The following is a 16147-nucleotide window of genomic DNA, read 5'->3' on the forward strand; positions in this document are numbered from 1 at the left end:
AGTGGACTTTCCTCTGTTGAGTGATTTCAGTTGCTTTTCTATTCCTTGGACACTTATTTCGATGTCAGCCATTTTTTCGTTTGTGCGAGGATTTAGAGAAGGAACTGCAGTGCGGTCTTCCTCTGTGAAATAGCTTTGGAAAAAGGTGTTTAGTATTTCAGCTTTACGCGTGTCATCCTCTGTTTCAATGCCATCATCATCCCGGAGTGTCTGGATATGCTGTTTCGAGCCACTTACTGATTTAACGTAAGACCAGAACTTCCTAGGATTTTCTGTGAAGTCGGTACATAGAACTTTACTTTCGAATTCACTGAACACTCCATGCATAGCCCTCCTTACGCTAACTTTGACATCGTTTAGCTTCTGTTTGTCTGAGAGGTTTTGGCTGCGTTTAAACTTGGAGTGAAGCTCTCTTTGCTTTTGAAGTAGTTTCCTAAATTTGTTGTTGTACCACGGTGGGTTTTTCCCGTCCCTCACAGTTTTACTCGGCACGTACCTGTCTAAAACGCATTTTACGATTGCCTTGAACTTTTTCCATAAACACTCAACATTGTCAGTGTCGGAACAGAAATTTTCGTTTTGATCTGTTAGGTAGTCTGAAATCTGCCTTCTATTACTCTTGCTAAACAGATAAACCTTCCTTTTTTTATATTCCTATAACTTCCATATTCAGGGATGCTGCAACGGCCTTATGATCACTGATTCCCTGTTCTGCACATACAGAGTCGAAAAGTTCGGGTCTGTTTGTTATCAGTAGGTCCAAGATGTTATCTCCACGAGTCGGTTCTCTGTTTAATTGCTCGAGGTAACTTTCGGATAGTGCACTCACTATAATGTCACTCGATGTTCTGTCCGTACCACCCGTCCTAAACATCTGAGTGCCCCAGTCTATATCTGGTAAATTGAAATCTCCACCTAAGACTATAACATGCTGAGAAAATTTATGTGAAATGTATTCCAAATTTTCTCTCAGTTGTTCTGCCACTAATGCTGCTGAGTCGGGAGGTCACTAAAAGGAGCCAATTATTAACCTAGCTCGGTTGTTGAGTGCACCCATAATAATTCACAGGAACTATCCACTTCTACTTCACTACAGAATAAACTACTACTAACAGCGACGAACACTCCACCACCGGTTGCATGCAATCTATCCTTTCTAAATACCGTCTGTACCTTTGTAAAAATTTCGGCAGAATTTATCTCTGGCTTCAGCCAGCTTTCTGTACCTATAACGATTTCAGCTTCGGTGCACACGAAGTGCACATTGGTTTTCTTCCCCTCTCTTGCTGCCATTTCCCTAAGGGGCCCCATTACGCGCCTGACGTTGGAGCTCCCAACTACCAGTAAGCCCACCCTCTGCGACCGCCCGGATCTTGCTGACTGAGGGGCAACCTCTGGAACAGGACAAGCAGCCATGTCAGGCCGAAGGTCAGTATCAGCCTGAGACAGAGCCTGAAACCGGTTTGTCAGACAAACTGGAGAGGCCTTCCGTTCAGCCCTCCGGAATGTCTTTCGCCCCCTGCCACACCTTGAGACGACCTCCCACTCTACCACAGGTGAGGGATCAGCCTCAATGCGGGCAGTATCCCGGGCAACCACAGTCGTAGTCCGATCGGGGGATGCGTGGGACGAGCTGGCCATCCCCGACAAACCCCCATCCGGACCCCCACAGTGATGCCCATTGGCAACAGCCTGAAGCTGTGTGACCGAAGCCAACACTGCCTGAAGCTGGGAGCGAAGGGATGCCAACTCAGCCTGCATCCGAACACAGCAGTTGCAGTCTCTATCCATGCTAAAAACTGTTGTGCAAAGAACGTCTGAACTAATAAACAGAGAGCGTAAACAAATAGACACAAAATTTAAATGGTTATTAAAATACAAAATTATTGTTGAGGTCTTTTATGTTATGAGGTAAAGTTTAATTGTTGCAAACCTTTTGTGCCTGTCCAATGTCTGTTACTGAAATACTCTTGGAGGACTGCAACAAATTATGAAATGCCTCTTGGTTCAGTAGCAACCTGTACAGTAAATCTAAAAAATTTTGGCTCTGTCTATGATGATGTTTTAATTTTAAACTCGGATATGTTATTGATGAGAGGCAGGGAAGTGGCAACATGTTGCTCAGTCTGTTCACTGAATGTTTCTGAACATTAATGTTTTCTTCCTTTGATGCACTGCAACTGCAGAATCAACTTGTTTTTTTTCCCCCCATTGTTGCTACTGCATGGAACCTCTTTTGCACCCAATGTTACAATAGTTGTTACATGTTTGCACTTAACCTTAAAGATGTTTTATTTGTAATTACATTATTATGGAAAGGACAGATTGCTACACAAAATGTAAAGGAGACAGTGACTTGCAGACAGGCACAATGAAAAGACTGCTGTACATTTAAGCTTTCACCCAAAAGGCCTTATTCCAGAGTAGAAAGCTCGCACACATTCAGGCAAGTGCAATGCATACATACATGACCACTGTCTCTCTCTCTCTCTCTCTCTCCTTTCAAAAGCCACTATCCGTTGTGGAAAATCTTTTCACCACTAACCCTACCAACCACACTCAACACTAAATCAATACTGAACTCTGCCTGACTCATTTCACTTCTCCATCCGTCCGTGGTCCACCTCGCTACCCACAAATCGTCGTCCTGTTAACAATTCAGGATTTCTTTGCTTGAAACCCTACATCACCATCATTCCCCAAATCCCTGAACATGGAAGCCAACTACATATCCACAGAAAAAACTGCAATCCACCACCTAAAAGCTTATCCCGACCTTATAATTATACTTGCTCACAAAGCCTCCACCACTGAGGTTGCAAACTGCTGGGATTACTTGGCGGACAGACTTTGCAGCAGTCAGATTTATCTATATCTCATCCCATAACCTGTCCATGATGTCTGCTCTCTCTCTCTCTCTCTCTCCCTCTCCCTCTCCCTCTCCCTCTCTCTCCCTCCCCTCTCCCTCCTCGTCTCGCACGCACACACACACACACACACACACACACACACACACACACACTCTACCGCTCACTGCAATCCAAAGTCCATAAACCCAACCAACCGGAACACACAATTGTGACTGGTTGCTATGCCATCAGTGTGCAAATCTCTGCTCTCGTGGACCAGCACCTTCACCTTATTACCTGTAACCTACTCCCACCCCCCCCCCCCCATGCAAAAGACACCAACAGTTTCCTTTCCTTTACAATAGGGTGTCTTGCTCTGCTATATCATCTCTAATGAACATGACCTTCCTGGTCACCATCGCAGCCTATACTCTCGCCCACAATTTTTTCACCCATGCAGCCATCACCAACAAACAAATCTATGGTATTGCAGTGGGCACCTTTGTGGCACCAACCTATGCCAGTCTATTCATTGGCCATTTAGAGGAATCCTTCCTAACCATCCAAAATCCCAAATCCCTCACCTGATTCAAACTGGATGATGAAATCTTTGTGATGTGGACTGAGGATGATGACACCCTATTCACATTCCTCCAGAATCTCAACACCACCCCCATTCATTTCACCTGGCCCCCCTCAACCCAAGAATCCCCCTTCTTTGATGTTGACTACCACATCAATGACGGCTACATCAGTACTCCATCCATATCAAACTTACCAACAACCAGCAATACCTCTGCTTTGACAGCTGCAGTTGTCATCCGTTCAGTACCAAGAAGTCCATTCTATACAGCCTAGACACACATGGTCATCGCATCCAAGAGTACAGCGACATCAGCAAGAAATCGTGTCCATGTGTGTACATCCTGCTTGTGTGAATGTTGTTATACCTGTCTGCAAAAGTCTCCTCCATACTGTGTGTAGCAATTTATCCTGTTAACAGTATTGTTGTTATTCCATCGTGTACTTTCATTGATAATTAAGTTGTGAATGTAGTTTTATCTCTTCGAGTTGAGGCTAGTTCCACAAACATGGTTTAATAAGGTAACATTTTGCATTTGATAAAAATGAACACCCTTTCTAGCAATTCTTGGATTTATCACTATGTCGAGTCTTGGGTCCTGCATGAATTTTTAGCAGCAAGACTTATTGTTATCCTCATGTCACTGCGGTTGAATGATGAGCTGTTTCAAGAGGGCCACATACCCACTTCAGCAAGAAAGTTTAGGCATATATGAACTCCTGAACCACCTGAAGTTTCACCAACCTGGCATACTGTTCACAACGAAGGCAGAATATATGGAGCACCCCTATTCCTGGATATCACAGTGAGAAGAGGAGGTGAAGGCCCATTAGAAAATAATGTGCTCAGAAAGTATATATACGCATGCTTTCCACTGTCATTGTATCACACAAGAGTGGCAGTTTTATATTCACCAGCTGGCAGTTGTAAGACAAAAGGATGAACAGTAGACACCAAAGCAATGACGTACATTGTGTATGCTGTCAGTATGTCAAAGGAATTCACAATTATCGTAGGACTCCAGAACATCAAGCGAATTTTCCACCTGCCTCCCAAGATGTCAGATTAATTAATACATGTGAAAACCGAGCGAGGTGGCACAGTGGTTAGACACTGGACTCGCATTCGGGAGGACGACGGTTCAATCCCACGTCCAGCCATTCTGATTTAGGTTTTCCGTGATTTCCCTAAATCGCTCCAGGCAAATGCCGGGATGGTTCCTTTGAAAGGGCACGGCCGACTTCCTTCCCCATCCTTCCCTAATCCGATGAGACTGATGACCTCGCTGTCTGGTCTCCTTCCCTAAACAACCCAACCCAATACATGTGAAAGGCTATCTGAAACTTTGCAAAGTGTGTGTCTACCATCTCCTCTACCAGTAAGGCAAAGAATACAACGATTATATGGCTCACACAATTGAGGAGAGATATCAAGGAATCAAATGACACACATAACTGTGCCAACCTACCAAGTTAGTTGTTGTAGATCACTGCTTGGAAACTAGCCATGCCATGGGCTGAAATGATAAGGTACTTGGGCAGTCAGCTTTTTTCTTTGACTCTTTACTTAATGGAAGTTATAGGTATTTGACTTGACAGGGACCTGGGAACAAAAGTAGCAGATTCTATCTTACCATGTTATGGGATTCTGCCTTTGGCATACTGCAGACTTAATGACACAGGATCTGATCCCAGTAAGGCAGTACCAAATGAATCACCAGAACATATGTCACTTTAGAAGCACAGCCAGTACCACCCGAGGAGAAGAATGCCAATAAGGGGAAAATTGATGCCTCACTGGTCCAGATCATCATCCATTTGGCGTCGCATTTAGATGGAGGCAAGTCTTGTTGCCAAAAATTCATGCTGAAGCATTCACTCACCTATCAGAACACTAAAGAAGAATTTTAATTACAAATTCTACTGGACCGTCTCCAGCTAATTTTTGTCTGTGCAATGAATTTGAGTGTTCATACCTATATAATGTATCCATAGTAACAAAAGAAGAAACATAGCATGCCACTGTGATAATGACAGACCTGTTACAGGTTGGAAACAAACCAATAATGTGTTTACTCATTGACTTGTTCTCTCTTGCAGGGGACCCATGCATTATTTCAACGCAGATGGAACTAGATGAGGCCATACGTCTTTATGAGGTCAACAAGGATTCTGAGCTCACCATTCATGGTAAGTATAAGACCAATATTTTTTATATCCTGAAATGCTTTGCAGGGAAGTTCATTGGAGAGAGAGGGAGAGAAGAAGATGCAGTCCTTATCCCAAGTGCAACTGTTTATTTTTATTTACTATTATCATATATGTTTTACTGTGTGGTAGGCATACCATTATAAAAAAATTTCCTTTCTCCCTACCATTTTATGTTGTTTATGAGTTGAAAGTGTGATTGTAACATGACAATCTATGAAAGGTACTTGGTGAACAAGAGCGTGCACAGTGGGGCTAAGGGGGCAGCAGAGGGAAGCTGCACCCCTCTCTCCTCTCCCAGAAACAAATCAGCAACAGCCCAACTCATGTCATGCCCCACCAGATGGACTGAATGACTTAGAAAGTCGGAGCATGTAATGAATATTGATTAGCAGTGAGTGTGCCCAGATCCATATGGGCATGGAAGCACAGAGTTATTTCAGTACTGTCATTAAGATTTGTTGCCGTATCACCTTATAAAATACTTAAAAACCTAATACTTACCGATGTTTCAAGCAAGTTGCGGTGGCCTTCTCATTGCAGAAACTGTGTAGCTTAGGTGTGGGTGCATCAATATGTTGTTTTCTTGACTTAGTCACTAGACGACCAATATCAAATTTATTAGATTTTGTTGACACTAAAATAACATTGGTGGGTGTAAGGAGATAGGACAGGACATGTGGGTAATGATTTCTTTGCTGCACGGCTTGTTGGCAATTGGTTGCCCACTACGAATCAACAAGCTTCCTGAGGGCAATGTTTTTACACTGGTTAATGTTCGAAGGATGACATCAGTTGTGTGTACACTGTTTATTTAACCAGTGGTTGCATTGTCTGATGAAACCACTGCCCTGCAGCTACACATAACTATCATACTGGGATTTCTGGCAGCCAGGATGTTAGGAGCCTGTAGCTGATCTTCCCTGTTGGTGTTGTTAGGCTGCTTCAAGATTTCAACTGCCTCTCGTATTTTCCTTCTCTCTCTCTCTCTTTTTAAAAAATCCTCCATCATTCACAGTAAACTATCATGAGCTTCTCCCCACTCCAACTAAGACCTTTTGTGTGCTGCATATCAGTAAAATGTGATACATATTCCAGTTGGAGGAACACTCTCATATTTATGAGAAGCCATTTTTTGTTTTAGTTGACTAATGTATCCTATATAGAATTGAGCCATATCAAAACAATGGTTCTGTAGTTTTGGTATAGTACATAAATGGTGTAGTAAATGATGTGATTACTGGTAACATTGGTAGGAGTGAAACATAACTGAATGTGTAAGAGAGAAACTGGGAGCTAACAACTTCTCTTTGGTTTCTTATTTATTTGTTATGCACATACTTAGAACTACACATTGTTCAGTGTTAGTCCAGTGTGTGTTTCACATCCTTAGTTGTCTGTTTCTCTGCACTCACCAGGGAAAATACTCTTGATGAAAAGTGGTTCTGGTGTTGTAACATAGAATTTAATTTCTGTGTCCAGACACATCGGTCCATGCATAGCGAGAGCATTTCAGCATTTTATCTCATATGTGATAGCAGCATGAACACACTGATGTTCAGTAACGTGGTACCCTTACTGTAGTGGTTAGGTGGCTCATAGCCAGGACAGATTAAATGAAAAACTTTCTCTAACATTGATATCGAGGCTCCTGAAGCATAAACAGCTCTGTTGATGACTTCATCTAAATCTGTCAGATATTGTCATCGGAGTATCTGACGAAATTCTTGCTGTGGTGTTCATGAGGTCACAGAGATAGTAGGTATCGACATTTCATTAGTTGTTTCAGAAGTTTTCCTCGAAATTTTTCCTGATCTGTATAAAGGTTCCAGAGCAACATGTGGGACACATTTCAGACAGTCTACATCTGTGGTGGTTATCTCATAGACAAGTAGCCAGTGTCTTACGATATACATTTAGTTCTACAGTACTGAAACATGGCTTCTATCTTGCTTTCAGTGGTCCTTGTATTGAGCAATTCCCACACTTCAAAACAGTGATTCATGCTGAAAAACATTGGTCATTTACTAATGTTCTGTAGGTTATGCGGATCTTTATATATCCTCACTCAGCTTACAGAGGGTTCAGTGCTTCGAGTTCCAAGGGCAATCTAGTAAGAAACTGGTTGGATAAGTAAACAAAGCAACCAAAATGAGCCAATGCCTGATAGGTATGCAACACACGTAATGTACAGGCCGTGCAGATAGGATTTTAACAGACCAAGTCAACTGGGAAAACGACCATAGTCCATGCCTGCTTCTGATGGTCTGTGATAGCCTATGGTAGTTTTAGAACTCTAATCCTATTTAACTGATGTAGGATAATTGCTAACTAACAGAATAATATGACAACCAGTAACTGGTTTTTTATTTTATTAAAGTGGATTGGGCAGGTACCTGCAATACTTCTCTCTGTCTAAAACTCTGCATTTCTTGATCTGAAGCACTTTATTTTATCTCCTGATGGAAACACCATGTTGAGTCCATATTCTGTTGAGGAATGTGCTCTGCATACTGTTCATTATGTGACTGAACTGAAACATCATATTGTTCTTGCTTTTTTTCTTTTTTTTCTTTTCAAGGTAGTAGATACAGCAGTGTATTAAATACTATATAAGAAGGCATAGTTTTTTAATTTTGTGTGGTATGTAATAAAATTATATGTGAGTGAAATGGATGTAACTAAAATTATTCAACTGTGATGTGGTAGATACATGTATTTGTAGATTGGTAATATAGAGATTCGGCGTGCAGTTGATGATGAGTATTAGGGATTTCTCCAACACTTGGTTCATCTCTTGGCAATACTCCATGCACCTCTAAAATATCAGTTTGCTTTTACTTTCAAATTCCAGTTAAAGAATGAAGGTCCATCTGTAAATGAGTGGGTATGCTAGTCCTTATAGCAGAGCATGTCCATACGACCTGTAATAGAAATGCATCTTATTAAAGTACGTGTTTTGAAGGCAGTACTAAAGTACTGATGACAGGTTGAAGTCCAGCAAGGAAACAGGTGGTTTCTATATAACTGTGGCTTATACAAACAGTAAATGCTCATTTAATGTCTACATCTACATAAATTTTCTGCAAGCTATAGGGTGCTTGGAGGAGCAAACAAAAAATTGCTGATTGCCAATATGCTTCTGTATCACCCCTAATTTCTTGTGTCTTCTCTTTGTGGTCCTTATGTGATGTGTTAAGTTGGAATTAGTAGAATCATTTTCTGTCAGCTACAAATGCCAATTCTCTAAATTTTCTCAGTAATGTTTCATGAAAAGAATATCACCTTCCCCCATGGGGATTTCTATTTGAGTTTACAAAGCATCTCTGTAATACTCATCTGTTCATTAAAACTGCTGGCAACAAATCTAGCAGAATGCCGCTGAATTGCTTCAGTATCTTCCTTTAGACACTTTTCCGTACACTACAGCTGCATCATCATAAAGTTACAGATTGTTGTCACTTACCTGTCTGATAATTTAAGTGTATAGAGAAGAGTGGTCCTACTGCCCTTTGCTGGGACACGCTTGACTGTGCCCTTGTCTCTGATGAACACTCGCCAACCAGGATAACATATAAGGTTCAGTTACTTAAGAAGTCTTCAAGCCACTCACTTCTGGGAATCTATTCCATATGCTCAGATATTTATTGACAGTGTACAATGGCAGACTGTATCTAACAATTTCTGGAATTGTAGAAATAGGCCATCTGTCTTGCTCTTCGTCCGTGGTTCACAGAATACCATGTAAGAAAAGGCCAATGTGAGTTCCATACTAGTAATTCTTTTTAAACCCATTCTGATTTATGGACTGAAACTTTCCTGCCTCAAGGAAATTTATTATATTCATACTTAAGGATATGCTCAAGAATTAAGCAGCAAACCAATGTTAAGGATATTGGTCTATAATTTTGTGAGCCTGTTCTTTAACCGTTGTTATATGCATGAGTCACCAGCATTGGTTTTTTTGTTTTTCCGTTTGCTTGGGACTTTCTGATGGGTGAGGGATTCATGATAAATGCAAGCTGACAAATGGGCCAGTATCTGTAAAACTAAATTGGGATTCCATCCATCCCTGGTGCCTTATTCGCTTTTTACTCTTTCAGTTACTTCTCAGAACCAGAAATGCATATTTCTGTGTCCTCCATATGGAAGTCTGTGAGACGGTCAAACAATGCTATGTCTGTATGTTCCTCTTGCATGAATAATTTGTTAAATGTGCAGTTTAAAACTTCAGCTTTCCCTTTGCTGTCTTCTACTGCCACACCAGAGTGGTTGGTGGCTGACTGGATAGAGTCATTCAAGCCACTTGGTAATTTTACGCGCGACCAGAATTTTCTTTGGTTCTCAGCAAGATCTTTCACTGATGTATGACAGTGGAAGTTGTATGCTTCACACGTTGATCTTTTAATAGGCACACAAAGTTCTACTAATTTTTACTTGCCAATATCATTGTGCCCTTTCTTGAACTGTGTGTGCAACAGTCTCTAATTCCTCATTATTTTCCACATTTTGTTATTAATGTACCACTGTCACAGTGATATTCTGGGTTTTCTTGCGGTTATTTAGTAAGAACTGTTTCATGTTATTTGCAGACATTTCACTGAACTTGCTGCTTGATGAAGGAATTGGACATGTTTAAATTATTTCTTAAATTTATTCCTTATTATGTTTCCAAGTTCTTGGAATGATTTCTTCCATGTTGCCAGGAATAGTGCACTTATATCTGTCCTCCCCCCAAGCAGATGGTATGATATCCGAATGTGTTTAAAACACTATGGAAATAAGTCATCTTCCAGAATCCATTTTATGAAATTATTACAATATGGAGGAGGCATTGAGTTGCAAACAGGCACAGTGGAAAGACTACTAAATGTTTAAGCTTTCAGCAAAAAGACCTTATTTAGAACTGTAAAGTGCATGCGTGTGCACACTAAGCCCCCCCCCCCCCCCCCCCACACACACACACAAGGCGACTACTGTCTCCAGCCACTATGGTCAGACTGTGGTCTGTGACTAAGTCTGATGTGAGCCTCAATCTGAGTTGTGTGGCGGGATTTGAGAGGGAAGTATGGGTTGGGGAATGGGAGGATAACAGGATACAAGTGGGGATGGTGCTTTGCTCCCTGTGTGACCTTGCGGGATGGGGATGGGGTGGGGAAGGGATAGGGCTGCTGGAAGCAGAGTCTGGATGTTGTGCTGCAGGGGGGGGGGGGGGAACAGAAAAAGAAGAGGGGAGTGGAGAGAAGGGGAGAAACATAGTGGGTGCATTGGCTGAATGGAAGGTTGTATGTAGTGCTGGTGGGGAGCATGGAAGGGGATAGGTAAGTGGAGGACTGGTTCTAGTGAAGGTTGCAGCCAGGGGATTACAGGACTGAAAGATATTTTGTATGTAGAGGTCTCACCTGTGCAAGTCAGAAAATCTGGTGTTGGCAGGAAGGATCCAAATGTTGTTATTTCATCCGGACATTCCATTGTTTTATATGAAATTGTGCTAGATTTATATCTTGCATCATGTTCTAGTGACCACTAGGGACAATCCACAAGTCTTGCTACTGTAAATTTAGGATACTTAAATGAAAGGTTACTTTGAAACCAAAGGAAGTTACAAAGTTTTAAATAGTCTCATTATTTCAACACAATTCTTTTATTATATCTTTACAAAAGTGTGTTGTATGTGGACAAAGAATACTAGGCTAAATTTTTGGTAATTCCTCCATAGTGTTGTAGAAATAATATGTATTATTTAATTAATTCTGGAAGGTTTTTATGCAAGTTAGTTTTGGGTTCTCAGAGGGCTTTTCTTTTGTTAGTTAGTTTGTTACATTTCTGTTTGGTTTACAGTGAGAGCAATCCAGACAAAGATATTTTAGCATTTACATAAAAAAGCTGTAATAGCAATCATAACAATTTATATCCCAATCATCATTATAAGGCATCCTTAAACAGCTGTGATGAATAAATATATGAGGCAACGAGTAGAAGAAAGATCACATTGATCCAACTTTGGTAGATAAGCAGGAAGTGTTTAATTGGTCAACCGATAGTGCTCGATGGATTAAACCGGGTTGATACTGTAGATTTCAGAATGTGATAGTCTTGACAAAGCCACACAATGAGTGGAGAATGTTTTGAAAGATTTAGTATATTTTATGCACATCTAAAATGATCAAATGTTTCAAACATACTCATGAAACACTAAAGTCACAGTGTTATTAACGCATTCCCACTGTCCATAGAAATTGAGGGCACCTTGTGCTTTCCCTAACAGTCAGCACCTGAAGAATCCCTGAGTGCGGATTTCATGATGGTTACTTTGCAGTCCATTTTTTTCTGGTCAGTGATGGCTTGAAGTTAGTTGCTTACACTTGAAGTACATTCGAGAGCTGCTAGAGGGGCGTTACTGCTGAAAAAGTGTTAAAGATGTGATCAATTCCTGTGCACTCATTGTTGCAGTGTGCTTCCACAGTTCCCTTGATTGAAAAATTTTGCCATAAAATGGGGGACAGTTTGACTAATGAAGAAATTCTGGAGCTGCTTGTAGAATCTGGTTTCAAAATTGACCATGATGGTTTTGCAATCAATGACAGTATTTCTGAAACAGACAGTAATCTCCTTTTCTCCTTCATATTATAAGCAGGAGCCACACAAAGAAGTCAGAAGTGTAGGACTTCTGGGGGATTGTAGCAAGCACTGTGTCCCTACTGGAATGTGTGGAACATTTGTGACATAGCTTCAGGTGGGTACACAGTTAATAAGTGTGACTGGTAGTTTTGGCTTGAAATTAAAAGATATTTCAATAAATATGAACTTGGACAGGTAGATAGATATTTTTGAAACTGCAAGTGATATGTAAAATAAATAAATGTCACTTGACTATCAGCTTGGTGCACGCCTGTCTACTTGACACTTCGGTGGCTTATGTGTCAATTTCAGTGCTTGTTTTATCAAGTGGCTCCTCATTTGGCTTCATGAGACTGAGTGGACCCCCATTCCAGACTTTCCTATCGCAGGGAGGGGGAGGGGGGGATAGTAGAGAGAGAGAGAGAGAGAGAGAGAGAGAGAGAGAGAGAGAGAGAAGGAAAGGGCACCGGGAATCGAATCTCAGATGTTCACCATAGTAGCCAGTCCTTTGAACCACTAGAACATTTACGTGGCCAGGGACATGCAGAGCTGGCCTACAATCATAAAGTGTGTAGCAGTTATTTCTTCATTGTCACATATTGTGGCTCTGCTTATTGTGTAGGATAGAAAACTCTTAACCCTGTCACGTGATCTTCTTCTTGTCTGCTCTTTGATGTTACCTCATTTGTTGCAATAGCAAAGTTATTTGGGTAGAAAATAATTATTATGCAGATGAAATTACTTATTACAACTGATAAACTGTAGTTTGTAACATTTTGGCAAGAAGGGATACATATGATCTGCCAATAACACACTTGAAGTGGAATTGGGTGGGAGATGTAGAAATATTTATTATTTGTTTGTGGGATGACTTTTCTTTATTTGATTAAAAGATGGTTCACGTTTATAGGAATTTTAGTGTTCTGGGAAATGAATCGTGACTTTCTAAAGCAGATTCAGCAATTGGAGGCTTGTTATTCTCTTCGTGTTTTTGAAAGCTTTTGAGTCAAAGACAGCGACGCAAAGATAGACAATTTGTAATGTAAGTTTTTTGTAGGACTCATATAAAAGACATGTTCACCATTTACTGCAGAAATTATGTATTTCACAGCTGCAATTCCAGTGGTAATTTTGCCTTGGAGTGTATCAAAATCGAAAATTCTCCAACATGTATACATGTTCACGTGTAAACAATGTGTAAGAACACTTGGGTTTATTGTGATTTGTGTTAAGGTTTTTAATGATCATGTTCTCGGGCTCAGTTCTGACAGTGACATTTGTGTGAATAAATAACCCTATGAACCCACAGTTATGTAATAATTCCTGACACAGTCACTCGCACGGATGACAGGTCTCATCTCCGACATAGATAGCATATTACGACACTTTGAACATTGTATATAATTGTTCATGTATTTTCATCAAAGAATAAATTCAGAATTTCTATTTCTGTCTTTGTGACACGAGCTTCATTTTGGGTCGAGGTAAAGATTTTGTTCTAACATTGGTATGATATTTACTTTCCCTTCATCTAGTCACTCCATCTCTTTCTGACAGTAATACGTCCTCTTGAATTAACATCTTCCCATGCTTCAAATTCATCATTTTGTGACACTTCTTGTTCTGTTCTGAATCTCATGTACACAATCCTTATTTTCTGAACCAGCAATATCACTTTCAGGATCTTCATCACTCAGCTTTCGGAATCATTCCAGACGTACATCAGGATCTCTGCTAAACCTTTACTTTTTGTAGGTAAAAAGCAAATTAACTGTTATTAGATTTGATATACCTAAAATTGTGCACATGAAAATAGGATTGAATCCAGAAAAACAATGATGTAACATAGACTTACTTCGTTTCGGACTGTTGTAGTGGAGGTTGCTCAGATGACCAGTGTCCTCCTAGGTGTAATAATGTTTAAGCAAAAATGCCACTTGCATGACTGAAAATATGTTGGCTGAAGCTAACATATGGAGAGTTAACAGAAAGGTACTGAAAATGGCATGAACTCAGTCTATCCGATTTGGACAAAACAGAGCAGGAAGATCATGTGGGTGAACAAGGTGATCTGTGTGAGCAAGGAAGTGTTAAAAGTGGTTAATTACTGTTTTCTTTCCTGCAAGAAAAAAAGCCTGTATTTCGTACACAACTGTGGCTCAGAATGTTAGTTTTTGACACAATAGCATAATTTCTGTAGTCTGTGGTGAATTTGATGTCTCTTAAAATTATTTTAGATGAGTGTGAATCCACCCATGTGAAGTTCCATCTGTTGGCTGTCTGTTCTTCTGGCAGTTACTGTATCTTAAAGTTGTGGCCTTTCTGTTACATGTATATCTGATCTTCCTGTATTTTGTCGGCTGTCTTGGCTAGAAAACATGAACTAGCTGGTTACTCTTCTTGCTGCTGGAAATATGTTGCTTGACTGCAATTGTGTGTGGTATCTGCAACAAATACAAAGAAGAAAAAGAAAAAAAAAATATTCATATGGACTCAGGTTTGAAAATGTACACAAACAATTAGCGGAATATGCACATCCGAGAAATAATGGAATATTTGTATGCACTAGGAAAACTTCAAGAAATACTTATCAAGTTATCTGTATTAATATATTGCACACCAAGCTGCCATACTGCATTGGTAAAGAGGTTAGGTTGTCATTGCATTTTTTGTATGTTTCAGTTTCTTGATAGATTCTGTGTGAGGAGCTGTGATCCAGTACAAACTAAGAGGAAGCATGTGAAAGGAGTTTTAAACATTAAATTAAATATGATCAGAATAAGTCTGCAACCCAGAGATACGCTGACTGTCAGGAGACAAATGCCACAGATGTGAGGAAGCCAAATGATAATCAAGTAATGGAGCCATTCAATCAAACTATTGCCTAACCACAGTGTGAAGCTGGTTTTGTATTACAGCTGACCTGTTTATTCACAATAAAGTTAAGTCACAGATGGATCTCATTTACTAATGAAATGTTAGGAATGCAGCAGAGTTTTCCTGTACATTGTGTAAAAATGCCTGGAAGATGTGTCAGTCGACAGTGTGGGGATTACAGTTATGACAGACACCTCAGTTTTAGTATGGTGCAGTTGTAATATATCTGATTTATGCACTTGCATTTCTCACTTCATTTTTGCTGTGGAGTGTGGTTGTGAGATGTTAGCATGTGGGTCACTTCCTTGCAAGCTGAGATCCACCTTAAACAAAACATTGCTTGTGTCACTTCTTCCAGCTGTCACATTTGCAAGTAAAGTTCAGCAGTAATGGGATAAGGATGGTGAAGGCAGAATTTTGGGTGAAACTGGAAGCTTCTAATTTGGACTTGCACGTTGGCAGCAGATGTGCAATGCTTGTCTTTCGGAGACCCTGTGACTGCTCAGTCCTTGAGCAGGCCTATTTAGGATTACTGCTGCCCACCCTGAATGGAGAAGATCCTATAAAATGTGAGCTAAACGTGGTAGTCACGCAGTATAACGATGATGCCGTGTCTCCTACTCTAACACCTGGAGATTACTCGTAACACCTGCACAGTTAACGACAAGCAGCCAACTGCATATGATCACTTTGGTCTTACCATGAACGTGTGCGGGGGGGGGGGGGGGGGCAGGTACTCGCACAGTCTGCCCCAGGATCAGCCATTCCTGGGTTTAGTATATTTTTCTTATCTTGGAGGCATCCTATCTAAATGATGTGCCTATAGATAGAACGTTGATAAAAGAATTGCAGCTGTCCACGCAGCATTTGGATGGTTAATGCACAGTCTCTTCATGACTAAAGGTCTAAAACTCCATACCAAACTCTTGGTGAACAGAGCTGATGTTATTTCCAAGCTCCTCTATGGCTACGAAACTTGTCCAGTCTATTGCTGCGATATCAGAAAACTT

At 40.6% G+C, this 16147-nt stretch overlaps 1 protein-coding gene across 3 annotated transcripts in view; it reads left to right on the top strand.

Moving 5' to 3' along the window:
• The window catches only part of LOC126236165 (atypical protein kinase C), a 782990-nt gene that overhangs the window by 15118 nt on the left and 751725 nt on the right, over nucleotides 1-16147 (top strand). For all 3 annotated transcript variants that reach the window (XM_049945254.1, XM_049945253.1, XM_049945255.1), the window contains exon 4: nucleotides 5532-5621. In XM_049945254.1, the coding sequence (XP_049801211.1) occupies nucleotides 5532-5621 (90 nt within the window). The remainder of the gene's footprint in view (nucleotides 1-5531; nucleotides 5622-16147) is intronic.

Source organism: Schistocerca nitens, chromosome 2 (assembly GCF_023898315.1).
Source record: "Schistocerca nitens isolate TAMUIC-IGC-003100 chromosome 2, iqSchNite1.1, whole genome shotgun sequence".
NCBI lineage: Eukaryota > Metazoa > Arthropoda > Insecta > Orthoptera > Acrididae > Schistocerca > Schistocerca nitens.